The 14850-nt window shown below is 43.8% G+C and overlaps 1 protein-coding gene across 19 annotated transcripts in view; it reads right to left on the reverse strand.

Annotated features, from left to right (window-relative positions):
• MAGI1 (membrane associated guanylate kinase, WW and PDZ domain containing 1) overlaps nucleotides 1-14850 on the reverse strand; it is a 294035-nt gene that overhangs the window by 44310 nt on the left and 234875 nt on the right. For 16 of the 19 annotated variants that reach the window (XM_019620191.2, XM_019620192.2, XM_010718690.2 and 13 more), the window contains 5 exons: nucleotides 13495-13552; nucleotides 11810-11901; nucleotides 10894-10986; nucleotides 8425-8607; nucleotides 7103-7723 (listed from right to left, as the gene is read on the reverse strand). In XM_019620191.2, coding sequence (XP_019475736.1) covers nucleotides 7103-7723; nucleotides 8425-8607; nucleotides 10894-10986; nucleotides 11810-11901; nucleotides 13495-13552 — 1047 coding nt within the window. The remainder of the gene's footprint in view (nucleotides 1-7102; nucleotides 7724-8424; nucleotides 8608-10893; nucleotides 10987-11809; nucleotides 11902-13494; nucleotides 13553-14850) is intronic. The other 3 variants (XM_010718685.3, XM_010718696.3, XM_010718687.3) reach the window with 1 other exon arrangement.

Raw genomic sequence — 14850 nt, forward strand, 5'->3', positions numbered from 1 at the left:
TGTGAAGCAGATTCCCTGCTACAGAAAGGCAGCCAAGTGTCTTAACGCGCACAGCGCTGCTATGGCGCTGTCAGCACGCGGCGTTACGTGGAAGTGAAATTATGGTGTGATTCCAAATATGTTAATTGCTCATCTCCTTCATAATCAAAGTGCAGGTTTCCTCCTGACCTCAAGGCACACTTTGGGAAATATCTGCGAAGTTTGGGAAATTCTCTCAGCCCTTAAAATTCATGCAAAGTGTGTAACGAAACGCCAAGCAATGAATCAGCAACTGTTCCATCCTGTTCCCCCCTTCCCAGAGACTGGAGCTCGATGACACATACATCTGCAGGACATGAGCTGGGGCCACACTGCCACGAAAATGCAGGGCAGCTGATGTAAAACAAATGTTGACCCGAAAAGCAGATTTCACAGGCATCTCTCCATTTGCTTACTCATTTCTAGAAGAGAATCAGTGCAAACAGAGTTAATGAGCGGCAGCCGAGGCAAAAACATTTGTGCCTCAAAGTACAGACCACTGTCAGCACTTTGCATGCACCACATCACTGACAGACGAAAATTGTGCCTGCAATTAAAATGTTCACATGCCAACAATGCCAATTTTCCTTTATTATCAGAACTGCGATGTTATAAAGCTGTTGAGCTTTGGAGTCAGGTGCTCCTATGAAAATCTGCGCTGTTTGATGCTTCTTAACCTTTAGGGTTGAGAAAAGGCAATTGAATATGAACACCAGAGGCTTGAAATAAATAGACAGAATAGAATGGTAGAATCATCGGAGTTGGAAGGGACCCTTAAATGTTATCTGGTCCAACGCCCCTGCAATGCACAGGGACACCCACAGCTCTATTGGGTTCTCAGAGCCCATCCAGCCTGACCTTGATGTCTGCAGGGATGGGGCACCACCGCCTCCCTGGGCAGCCCATCCCAGTGCCTCACCCACCCTTATATCCACTTTTTCCTTATATCCAATTTAAATCTGTCCTGATTTTGAGGCTGTAAATGAAGTGCTTGTTCTTTTGGAGGTTGACACCTGAATTTGTCTCTTCCTTTTTCAACGGGATGCCTTGCACTGAGAAATTTCAGCACGGCCTGGTAAGACTAATTAATTTGTTCCTGCAAATGCAGTATTTATATGAATATTAGTAATGCACATCAAACTATTAGGTGCCTCAGCAAGCTGCTAACAATTACCCTCAGTGCCTTACAGGCGTTTGTAGGCATCCAAAGCCTTGGTGAAACCCTACTGCCTCCTGCAGTCTAATGGGAGCCTTGCCTTGTCATCAGCAGCACCCAAATTCCATCCTTCGTGTTTCTGGTAAACACGGTTATCCCAAGCTTTGCAAATTCAGATCATCAAAAACAAACAGCTAATGTCACGAAGATTAACACCTGTAAAGCACTTTGAAAGAGAAAAACACTGCATAATCCCCAAATATTACATTATTTATAAGACGACCTGATTTTAAATGTTAAGTTTGGCTTATTTTTATCACAAAGAAAAACAAGTTCCTGCTAGCTTGCTTTACAAAACCAATTACCAGTGATCATTGTATTGTGCTGCACAACAATACGCAGCATTGCCCCAAAAAGGCATATCTACCGCTCCAGAGCAGTTTAGTGGAAAATTAACTTGCACAGTGGATTGCAATACACGCATACATGCAATTCTAATAATGGGTATGAACTTCAAGCATCTTTTTTAAAAATATAAGAACGTGTAACATTTTGTTTATTCCATCTTTTCCTGACTTGAAGTGATTTCGGTATCTGCTCCTCAATAGACTGCCCCTAATCAGAATAAAGCTGTAAGAGAATAGTAAATGCGGCATCAAGGTCTGCTTCAAACTTATTTTGAAGTCTCATCAGCTGTTTTGGCTTTGTTAGAATATAAATCCACTCAGCAGAGAGAAGTCAGTAAAGACTGACTTGGTGGCACGGAAAAAGAGATGCACAGTCTATGAAACCTGAGAGGGCATATGCAATGTGCTAGGGCTGTCTGCAGTCTGAAAACAGAAAGACAACACTGCAAAACATTTAAAACATATTTCATCTCATTTTTATGTTTTTGTAGACCAATTTAAAAGCTTTACTCATTTGATTTCCTTCTTCCCAGGGAAAAGTCTTTAAAAAAAAATTGTAACAAAATTAAACAACAGGAAACAATCAAAGGCGGATCTTTAAGTGCCAAATGAGGTTCCTAATTAAAGGGGGAAGTGCATAAATCAGGAATGACAAAGTAGTAGCCCTGGAATTACAAAGGAAATGAAATACAAATCTTGAGATTACACTTGAATATATATATATTTTTAAACATACTGTGATTCTCATTTTTAAAAAAATAATTCACTAAATAAATAGGGGCACCTATGAGTTATCAGAGCTATACCTCCAGCTGCTATTTCTGTTGGTGCTACCTGCACTTACAATAGCTGGTGTTTTACAGCATGTGCACCGAAATAACAGACACTGAATGACAAATTGCTGAGGGACTCAACCAACAGGAGACACCTGAGCAGAAGGTCCTGGCAGCATCACTGGTGGCTGACATAGGAGGGTGAGGTGAGGAAAAAACGGAGGACATGAAAAGGAAATTTCTGAAATGCTGAGGTCAGTGGAGCACACAAGTGGCAGAGAGGAATTACATTTGCTCCTGCTTCTGGTGGGCAAAAAAGATGGTGGCCTATGGGGTAGATAGAGTAGGAAATCCTATCATAAGGAAGATGGCAGCTCCCAGCTCAGTGGGATGGATTTTCATGGGGGTTTCTATGGATCTGAGCATGGGACAAAGAGCCCAGTATAATGTTCTGCTCCCTCTGCACTGAGAACTGAAATCACTGCTGGAAAGTCTGACCTTTTCTTCCCTTTCCAGGAGCTTTGGCACAGGCACACGGGCTCTGTGGTAACGGTCATCCGATTCCCAGGTTGTGATTTTGTCCTAAAAGCACTCTGGACTCACTTTTCTCTACTTCAGCAGCTGCTAAGGCAGTCTGAAATATTCTGGCAGCTAGATGCTCAAGTGGCTTGACTTTCAGCTTGTTCTTCACTGCAGCCTAAAGGGCAAACAGAAGTGAGTGGCTTGTTCAAAAGAGTTCAAGCCTCTACTGAATAGCTGATTGCAGTTCTAATTACCATGGGTTTACATCATTAGGGATAGCAACTGAAAAGGAGCTCTAATTCCAACACTGAGATCAGCCATTAGTTTTTTTTTCTTTGGCTCTCACCACTAAATGATTGCTTTCCAACACTTCTTGTAAGGACAGGAAGGAAAAGATTGCTTTCTATGGGGGGAAAGGGATCTCAATAAATATAATGGTTGTGCTTATAAAAGTGAGTGGACATACTCTGAGGCCAGCAGTGGTAGCAGATCTCACTCCACTCGGGGATTTCATGCTCAATGCTGCTGCTCACTTATGCCCAAGCACTGTATTTTGACACTCCAGATCCCAAAGAGCAATCTGATGTCAATCACGCTGCCATAATGTGCATGCAATTAGAAGTCGTTACGATGTATTGTTTGTAAAGCTTTCACACCATGACTAAAGGATCTTCCGAATGTGCCGGGACTAGGGGGAACCCAAAGCTGCAGCCAGCACTCTAAAGAAGATGACACACATCTTCATATTACTATGTGATGTTTCAAGAGCCTGAATACCAGATAAATAAAGAGAAAATAAAAGTCCTTCCATTTTAGGCTATCAAAAGACACTTCAAGTCCAGAGCAGCTGACTCCAGCACGCACTTCTGGCACAGGAAGGAGAAGGTACCTCCTCTCTAAGAGAAGCAGTGGATGTTAATGAGCCTCACATGCTCATGTTCCAGAGCATGTGCTCTGGAACAGCAAGGGAGGCTCCATACACATAAGCAGTCTTAACAGGTTTATTGCTTGAGTGCTCTGTAATTTTGTTCCATTGCTGCAAATCTCTGCTGAAATTATACCTATTACCTTCTTGAGACCTCTAAGTCAGGGACCAAGAGAGGCTTCCCAGCTTTGTCCTGCCTCATCTCTCCCAGTAAACATCCTCCATCCACAGCTGAACCATGAATAGAGATTTTACTACTGACGGCACTTACATGGAGGCCAGCACTCAGGTGCCAACTGATGGGCATTTGATATTACTTAGTTTTTCCCTCCCATGAAATACACTTAGTTTTGAAACGCTGGTATTTATCATCTATGTCTCGAGCGACCGAATTCCATTCCCCAGTTTAATGTGAATTTGGCACTAGGGAAAGCAACTATAAACTGCACTGGTTTGCAGATGGCATGTGAATGACATCCCACCTGAATGCTTTTACTTTGATCTGGAGCAGAGTGAGAAGACATCTCTGAGGGGATTATGTAGATCAGGCTCAAGGTCTGTGCTATTTTCAACCTCCTGGTCAATAGAGATGCTGAAAGCTTAGAAGATATATTGTCCATTCACCTGCAGAAAAACTACTCAGCCCTGTTCTTGTAACTGAACACAAAACAGACACAATAGTGTTGGGTGGTTTACAGAAAACTAGCCTAGAATTAAAAAAAAAAAACCATAAAATTCTATTTAATCTGAGGTTCCTTGAAAAATACATCAGTAAGACATGCAGATACTCTCAGTGAGACAAATGCTAGATCTGACTGACCCAAATGCAGCATAGTAGTTTGGCCGAATCCCTTGTTCTGAAACAGCCCCTACCTGTCCTGGCACAGACACAGCTCCCTGCAGTAGAAGTCACTTGGGAAACAGGGAGATTATTCGAACAAAATGCTGTTTTTATTATGAATAGATTCTATGCAGAGTGAAGAGGTATGTGAATCACTCCGTGTAGACAAGGCTTCAATGTAAAATGGATTTCAGGTGGCAAATATACCTTTGTTTTGTTGCTGCTTTCTTTGCTTTCACTTGGTAGGTTCCATGTTTAAAGATGCTGGGTCTCGCTTCAGTTAAAAATGTTTGAAATAAAGATGTGCCTTTTTGTGACCTTATTAACAATAATTCCCTAAAATAAATGAGATGTGCAATGACATAGTGCATTGCAGAGATAAACCCATATAGTTAATCTGCATTTTGTAATCAGGGGTGCTGGCAATTTCACAGACCCAGGACCTGAACAAGCCTCCTTTACTGCCAAGCATCTTCTCGTCGCATCCCCTTCAGACCTGCTGGGCTTCACCTTCACCCAGCACTGGCTTTCTGCCTCCTCTACTCTAACTTATAGGCTCTAATGGATTAGAACCTTCTAATGATCCCTATAAAATCACTCGTAGCCAAACAACACCCATTTGATCCTCAGTCAAGACCTCTCTTTGACTCAAGGACCTTCTCTCTCCTGTCCAGTAGCTAGAGATAATGATGTTATCCCCTCTGTCCCTTCATTTTGCTAGGTAACCTGCTCTCACGTACAGCTCTATCAGCCACCTGCACCCTTCCTCCTGAGCCCCTCAAGTGTTAGAGCCCAAACCGTGAGATGGGCTTAGGAAGCATTTTCCAGCACGGTGAAGCATCCAGCATAGGGATGAAATGGAAAAACAGCAGCAAAAAATATAACCAACCCATGCTCCATGCAGAGCCCAACTGAATGCAGATGTCTGGTTGATGTGCAGCTGCCTGATAGCAGCTGAGCACTTTCTTCACTGGACACCAGAGGGAGGAGGAGGAAAAGACAACTGATAGGGACGCTATGGAAGAAACTGCTCCAGAAGTCCTGAATTTGCTTACAAACAGTGGAGCCAAATGTATTTCTGCAATGGGATCAAGGAGACTGACCCGTGGTCTACCTGGGAAGGGGACAGCAAATGCTCAACATGAGTTTAGTATTTCAATTCAGCAAAAAAATTAATTAATTAAAAAAGAGACTCAGCAAGATTACCAGGGAACTATTTACTATCCTATTGAAATTGTGCCTTTATTTCCTCATCAGATCTTTTCATTACGCCTTCAAGGCATAAGGAGGATTATTAAATGTCAGCCACAATTCAAATAATTAATGTATGGTGGTACCAGATATATATGTGCTCTCACGGAGAATTAATAATAGCTGCTATCTTTCTTCCAACCATACTTTTTCCAAAATACATATATTAATCATGAGTCTGCGGTGCATTTTTTAAGCCTATCCAGTATTGATGGTCTCCAGGGAACTCACGCTTGGAAAATTGGAGAGCTTATAATATATTCCATTCTCTACTTTTTAATTTACTAACAAAATATTAAAGTAAAGTAAGCATTTGGAAAAGGAGGATAAGAAAGGCCTTGCTTGCTCCAGAACTGCTATTAATTGCAGAATCCACATCCTCCATTCCTTGAAATAGCCCTTCAAAAACAATAAACCAGAGCTGCCTATTCAGAAGGCAGCCTGTTCCCATTAAATGGTCCGGCTTTGGTTGCCAGTTTTCTACAATTAAAACACTTTGGGAAGGTTTTGGCACTTTCACAGCCAGTGCTGCTCCCAGGGCTGAGTTCAGCCTCTGCTCCTTGCTCTGCTCCCCTCTGTCCCTGCAGTGTTGCCCATCCCTGTAAGGTGCTGACGTGTGTGTCATCCATGCAAATCACCGTGCCTCAGCAATGCAACCAAAACTGAGTTCAGCTCCTCACTGCCAGCAAATAAACAGGTCAGGAAGTAGCATTTCAATTGCTCACAACCTGGGAAAGTTTAAATGTTGTGCCTCTAACCCCAGCTGCATCCCATGTGTAACACTTCCACGCTGAATAGTCCATGGTTATCTGGGTTTGGACACTGCAAACTACAGAACATATCACAAGCCTCTTCCATCCCACAAAACAACACAGGAAATATCCATTCTTTAAACAAATGAAGTTTTATGAGCAGATCAAGGGATGTCACGTAAGCAAAGGTGTAACCATACAACCTGCTTGCCCCCTACCAGAAGCTGTGTGTAGTGCAAGAGCACACAGGAGCTGCACGCACATTCCCCCCATTAAAGCATCAAACAACAAATAATTTTAACCATCTATTTGACGCTACAACTGCCAACATGCAGCAGTTCCTACACCTCCAGACACAAACCTTTTCAACACTGAAGTTTAAGGGAGCAGATCTTTCATGACATGCATGTTTTTGGATAACTAGAAGAAATATTTTCAAGTGGTTTTAAAGACGTACCTCCTCGCTGCACCAGCAACGTGACCTCACTTCCCTTCGGACATTCAATCAGCATATCCACCACCTGGTTGTGAGTGAGGCTCTGCACATTCTTCTTGTTGACTTCGACTATAAGGTCACCCTCCTTCAGGCCCCGGCATCGCGGGCTGTCCACAATTTGTTTCACCCTTTGGCCGCCCCCACCGGGACTGTCTGCTATAGTAAAGCCAAAGCCCATGGGCCCTTTCACTATATGCACGGTGATCAGTTCAGGTTGTGTTGCTATTGAAGACGCCAAAGAGACTGTGTCATTGGGGTACCCGTGGGGTCCGTTGGAGGAGACCTCAGCTGGGCTGCTGGGTCTCGCTTCCTTTGTGCCATTGACTTTCCCTGTTTTACTACTGTGGCTGGCTGGGGAGTCATAATTTTCCTGCCCGTTCACAATGATCGGCTCTTTGTCCAAAATTGCCACGGAAGTCACCAGGCTCGTGTTGGGGTCGTCGGGATCGAAGGGCAGGGGGTAGCCTCGGCACAGTTCGAGGTCCACGCTGGCACCAATGGGGATGGACTGGAAGATTTTCACAACTTGGGCGTGAGTGTGCCCCAGCACACAGGTGTCGTTCACGCTGACTATGACGTCCCCTGCAGAGGACACAGAGAGATATATCAGGTGCATACAGCCACACCACGCTTGTACACCCCAGGAACACAGAATTGGAGCCCCAGCAGTGCACAGGTGCCACTCGTGGGCAAAGAGCAGCACTAATGTATTTTTTAAAGAAAAGCCGTGGTAACAATTGGACGAGAAAGAACTATCAGCACACAGTGGATTCACCACGTAAAGCCTTCACATGCATAAACACTTTCTGAAAGTGAAAATGGAACTTGGTACTTGCAAAAAGGTAATAAATTCAAGCGACAATGTATCGCCCATTTAGCAGTTATTGCCAAGCCCAGCTCTCATTGTCACACCCTGTTCTACACTGACATCTGACAGGAACAAAACTGAGAGCTGTAACAGAAGGCTCAAACAGCAACTGTACAAATACAGTGCCATGTACCAGTCTCAGACATACTTCAGCCTGAAATCTCAGCATTAAATCACGATTCAATTCTTTAACACTGTGGCTGTAAGACAGGGATGCTCAGCGTGTGATATTCGAGTGAATCCTATCAGGATTTCCTCATGTTGCATCCCACCTCCCTGCTTGCTGATTGGAAAGCTGAACATCTTATCCCAAAACTGCGATGAGGACTAAAGGTTGTTTTGAATTGCGTATAAGAACAGCCCCAAAACCATAAACCAAAGTGATGGTGGTGATTTTGAGTTCCAGCACCAGTACCTGTCTCCATTTTGCCATCCAGCGCCGCAGGGCCGTCAAGCACCAAGCTTTTGATCTGCAGAAATTCATCTGGCTCATCTCCTCCGACGACAGTGAAGCCAAACCCTCTGCTGCTTTTTCTTAGCTTGGTGTGGATGAACTTTCCTTTCAACTCAGAAGGGTTTCTTGTAAAAAAAGGTTTCCCTGTGTAGGAAGTTTGGAAAATCTATAAAAAGGCAGGCAAGAGCATTTGGTCTTCTTTTCCTCCATCCCTCTGTGTTCTAACAAGTGCACAAACAGCGGGGAGCTGGGACACAACCAGACTGCTGCCCTGTCACCTCACTGCCCTCCACCTGTCACCTCACTGCCCTCCACCTGTCACCCTGGGACCAATCATGCAGGGGAAGGAGCGAGCAAAACCCTACTTCCAGCTGCTGCCTTTGCTGTGGTTTTACACACCACAGTCCCAAGGCTACACAGGGGGAAAAGGTTTTTTTTTGGAAGGGAATATATTAAATCTAGCAATGCTGGTTTTGATAATGTGCCTTATCTCTGTCTCGATGTGGTTATATTCACTCCACTAAGGATGGGATGGAGTCGGCAGTGAGAATTTCCACAGAAATGAATATCACTGTTTTATTCCACTTAGCCTTCTCCAGCAGCTCCAGAGCTGTGTCCAGACACCACGTAATCCCCTACCACCCCACCATCACTACCCCCCCATGACTTCCTCTGTTGAGGAGCAGAGGGGATGCTGACATCACTCTTCAGACACTGTTTCAAGTCTGACTCCTTCCTTCCTGCTCCTCACCTGCTGTGGATGAAGCAGTGCTGTAGTGAAGGTGGATCAAAGAGCATCTCGAGGCCTGGGGGAGCTGTGCTGGAGGGCTGCTAATGCTCTCTGGGAGCACGGATAAGGGAGAACAAGGTGCTCCAAAAGCAAAAGCTCATCCTTGCACAGTACATTGCACAGGATGGAAAAAGAGTTGTGTACTTCACAGTGCCAACACTATGCACCTCTGCACTTTTAATTATTTTTAATGCTTAGAGGGGAAAAGCCTGTGCCACTAAGCCCTCTGGTGACAGCTCCAGGATCAGCAGCCTGTGTCACAGCCAGCAGAGCTGGCATCCTTTCAGAAACCTCGGCAGCATTGCCGTGGGGCTTTGCTCAGAAAGCAAACCTTGAGGGAAACTGGAGGCTTGTAAGCCTTTGAATGGGGGAAAAAATAAAATAAAATGTATATTTGAAGATTATTCATGAGGGGGCAGTGCAAGGACTCAGTCTTCTGCCTTTGAAGGGTAGCACAGGAACGTGGTAATCCTGCACATGGCAGGCAGATGCTGTGCTCAGATCCCAAGGTGCAGAAAAACATAGGCAGCGTGTAGCAGGGCTTGGCCCTGTGCTCGTTTTTGGTTCAAAAAATGAGCAGAACAAGCAAAGCTTGCCAGCATCTGCCTACAAACACAGCTTGAACTTGCCCTTAGTAACAAGAGACGGTAGCACCACAGGCTATGTCCCACCTACAGTGTTTGCAGGGGGAGAACGTTTTAAAGGCGTGTACATGGAAGATCCCAGCTGTGCCACCAGAGGGAAATGGGAACACCTGGGTACAGGGCAAGGGGACAGGGAAGCTGGGAACAGTGCTACAAACAGGGAGCAAGAGAAGGAGGAGCAGCACTAAGAAAGGAAGAGGAAGGAATGAGAGAGAGAAGGAGTGCCAGCGTGGACCAGAACATCATTGAGGCAGGCTAACAAAAATCTTGGTGCAAGATTTCAGTGGATGGCAGTCGGGAGCAGGTAGAGAGCTGAGTGAGGTCCCCAGCACAATGGGTCCTGCATTGCCAGGCATGGAGTTTGGGCAGCCCATGTACCATCTCAGTAGTATAAAACAGCACTGAGATGAAATGACCAGTGCTGGATGCCTGGTGGATGGTGTACCATCTCCAGACATGTTTTTCCTTGGTGCCAATCTGGATTACCTGAATATACTCTAATTCCCATGGGAATGTGCCGGAGGGCTTGCATGATTGTGTATTGTTTTTTTTGGGAGGGAAGGCTGCCCTGTGTGAACAAAAATAAATGCTCTGGATGTACTGTAAGAGCTATGCTGTAAACTCAGCCAGGAAGATATAAAAGCCTAATCCTTGCCTAACAGTACAGCTCTGTAGAAAAAGATCTCCTCCTATTTGTACCTGCATTCAGCATCAATGGGTTTTACCCACTAACGTAACTCATGTTTTCATGCCTTTTTGAAGACTTGGGACACTACATGAAGAACAGTCATGATTTTTTTCATGCAGGTAATCTCATTTGCTCCTTGCATTTGGCAACAAATGTGGCTTTGAAACAATTGGTCTCAAAGTCTAGGGGAATTCATATGAGCAGGTGTGCCCTGGTGTATGATACTTCCTTTACTGGTCGTGGTGGGAATTTCCTTTGCAGGAAAAAACCTTGCTGTACTTTTACAACTGGTTTAACAAGGTTGTTACCTTGCACTGGTGCTTCCCGAACTGCCTCTTGGTTGTTTGAAACAAGGTTTGGAGCAGCGGGTGGTGGGAGAGATGGACACTCCTCTGTCCATTCTGGAGGGGGCAGAGAGGGAAATGTTACTCGTTTCACAACAGCACTACGAGTTCCTCCACATACACACAGTGGGAGTGTGGGGTTTGAGCAAAGGAGACACATAAAGCATAGCAAGAACAGAAAGAGACATGGAGAGGAGGAACAAAATGAATGGGATGTTCAAAAAACAGTTCTGGAGGATCCTCTATGTTTAAGTCAAACAATCTGTGTGCTCAGACAGTATACCTCACACACTTGGGACTTGCAACGAAGTGGTCTCAATATTTACATTAAAGCTATTCCTCACAGTCCTCACAACATCTGTTCACCCTGACTGCTAAATATAAGGGATGATGTTGCGGCAAATGGAGCTGTAGGATGAATGCCGAGACCTAAATCTTCTCTCCCTTTGACAGGAGCTGCTGTTCAACAAGGAGTGGGAAAGCTATGAAGGTCCAAAAAGAAACTTGGAAGTCCCTCATTGCCATTGGGTTGCTTTAAAAAGAAAATAAAAGGAAAAATCTGTAAAAAGTGAATAAAGGAAAAAAATGGGGGAGGGGGAATGTTTTGAAATCATGAAATTACTTCAGATGTTTGAGCTTCACAAAATCCCAAACTCTCCCATGCAGAGAGGTTTCCCTAGTGTACGTGTAAATGCTCACTCCTCATTCCCTTCAGTAGACTATGAGTCCCAGAGCAGCCTTTCCTGTGGTGTCATTTTACCTCTAGAACACACTATGGCCAGAGAATGAAGGACAAAACCATCAGAATGGGGCTGCCAAAGTGAGGGAGGGCAGATTTCCCCCTGAACACCCCAACCATGGTGCCCTTGGTGCTGCTAACCTTCTGGTGGCTGCTGCTGCTGTTGCTCAAGCTGCTTCTTCCTCTTTGCTTCAAGAACCGGGTTCTCATATTGTGTCTTCCGGTTGATGTGGCTGGGGATGAAAGAGAATGATGAATTAGGAAACCTGTCCTGTGACAAGCAGGGATCAGTGTCAGGTGTGAAACCTCTCTGAGGAAGGGAATGAAAAACCAAACAATATCAACAGCAGCGTATGTGAAGCAGTGCTCATCTGGGTGAGCCAAAAAGCCTGCTTAAGAAAACAAAGAGGATTCCAGTATCAATATGATGTCTGAGTAGGAATGGCAGATTACATCAAGTACATTAAAGCAGTGATCCGTTCTGTAAAAAAAATGAAATTACAGCAGGAAAGGTGAGGTCGGCCTGATTGCATTTTTAAAGACAGGCCTATATCATCACTGCTTTAACTGGATTCCTAGGGGCACAGCTGTTCTCCAGCTCACTGGAGTCAAACAAACAAACAAAAAACACAGGAAGTCCCAATACCAGAGAGTCCCAAACCCAGCAGAGTTGAGCTGCTCATCACCCATTAATTCAATAGGTTCTGTAATCTCTCTTCTACTGTAAAGTTTCTCCATCACTACAAAGAGTTCCCACTATGAGGGCATGCACAGATTGAACTGTATTTTCTTAAAGCACACCTCTGTGTCCAAGGCAAGGCTTACCTTTAAGAACTTGTTATTTTTTCATCTCTCATCCCACCATGTCTTTAATAAAAACCAAACACGTTTTCAAGTAATTATGCTATGAGCACTGCAAAGTGCTGGTTCTGAACTTTTCTGCTAAAGATCAATATTTAAACAACCAAAGAAGCAAGTAAAAGCCAGTTCATGAGTTTTGCAAAAGATTTTCCATTTCAAGATAGCTTCAGATAGTTAGGAGAAATTAGAACGATTCCAAAAAATGATACAGTCTAAACCTTTTTGCCATACAGTTGTTTCTCAAAAAAACTATTAAGCAGTAATAATGGAGTGCCTGAATTAGAAGGAAGAGACAGATGCTCAAATTAAAACCATTTTGCCAGTTTATAGATAGTAAGTAAAATAAACTTATGCCTCAGTTTAATTCCAACAGGAAGGAGTGCCATAGAACTAACTGGCATGCATATGTGAAGTGATGGGAAAAAAAGCTGGAGAAATTTCTTGGCGTGGCATTTAATAGCAGAAAAATATTCTCCATGTCTTTGACAAATAAATGTCAAGCCTTAATTATACAGTTTGCTAACCTTGTTTCCCTAGGCACAGATGGTAGGGTCAGAAATGAGCCAAAGCAGACAGAAATTGCATTCCATGTCTATTCTGAGGGCTATCGTAAGCCATCCTAGTAGACAGGAGTATACACATAATTAAAAATTCATTTTATGGGGTCAGTGATGAAACAAAACTCAGCTCTCCAGTTTCCCAAGGGAGGGATTTGTCATTCAGATAAAGGAGCTATTCTAATTCTGGCGAGAGCTTCACTAACCCCGTAACTCCAGTCTGAACAACACAGCCCAGCACAAGAATCTCTGTGGGGCGGTGTGGGTGCACCAGCTCCTCCACAACTCCTTACCATGCTCCTTACAATGGAGCAGGCATCAGAGCTCCACGCAGCATGCTGTTGGAGAGCTGCGGAGTGAAGCCCCCATTGCCCACCAGCCCCACCAGAACCACAGCACAGCACTTACTCTACATAGTAGACACCATATACGGGATCCTCAATTTTCTCCCAACCAGCAGGCAACTCTGGAAATAGAAAAAACATTACTGGAGATCAATAGAAAGATGCCCCAGCTGTTCAATGTTAGGTTTGCTCTTGGCATCAAATGAACAAGTGGTCGATACGTTTTCTTTCTGGGACACCACAAGTACCCTCAGGGTTTGGCCACCAAAGGCAGAGCAGCCCTCCATGGAAGCACCAGAAACGGACGCAGTGAACAGGTCAGATTTGTTTTAACGCCAGCATATGAAGGTGGGTGAGACTGCAACAGACTACAGAAAGAGCATTTTCCTCTTCTGTACGAGGACCAGGCCATTTAGGATCGCCCCTGCTGATAACAGTATATTTTTTGACTCATTTCTTAGATATTTACATCGCGTGGCTCAGCCCCCAGCCCAGAGTAAATGTACATCTTGGAACAGGACAAAAGGAATTTAATGTAAACGTCCAGCATATGGAAACCACCCATGTGGGGCTGGCACACACAGATGTAATCTCACTGCGTAGCACTTAATGTAAAAGCACATATTGCCATAATCACATGTAACAGAGATTCCCTTTTTTAATTGGCATAATTAACAAAAAAACAGTTCTGAAGATGAAATTAGTGTTTGGAAATGTACCCACTTTTGTTCCTGTTGATTTTCTAGACTGCATATACTACTTTAGCTATAATTAGTGAACATAATAAAATCACTTCAGCATCCAACTGAGGGTTATTAAAGCTACAAGTATTACTTAAGGGCCTGATCCTTGTCCTACTCAATTAAACCCAATGTTCCTATTGGCTGCGAGTAGTGAAATTACCACTGGATCCAGTGGTGCAGTTCTACAATGCTGTAACTCAACTCAAAAGAAAGCTTCACCATGCAATGGACTGAGCAATTGTGCTCCCTGTCCCACAGCCTCAGCATGTTCACCTTTTTTTAAAGTCACTGTCAGATAATATACATTCAAATATCCAGTGCAAAACAATTCCTCAAGATTTAACACTAAATTGACAAGACCGATAGTGAACAATCAGTGTTCATTTATTATCAAGTAGATTTATTAGCAAAGATTTATTTTCATTAACAGTATCAATTGCTCAACCAACACAATCAGCAATGGCCCGTTAATTTGGATAAATGTAACTACCTCATCCTGCTTTAATAGACTTCAGCTATGTTGCCATAAGGACAGAAATATCTCCAGACTGGAGATGAACAGAATCTATACAAACACACATGGGCTAATTACTCAAAGTTTATGTCTGTGTTCAGAGTTGGCTGAAGATCAGATGAAATTGATTGCATGGTTTTCGCTCCACATTCCCTTATTTGCA

Source organism: Meleagris gallopavo, chromosome 14 (genome assembly GCF_000146605.3).
Source record: "Meleagris gallopavo isolate NT-WF06-2002-E0010 breed Aviagen turkey brand Nicholas breeding stock chromosome 14, Turkey_5.1, whole genome shotgun sequence".
Lineage (NCBI taxonomy): Eukaryota > Metazoa > Chordata > Aves > Galliformes > Phasianidae > Meleagris > Meleagris gallopavo.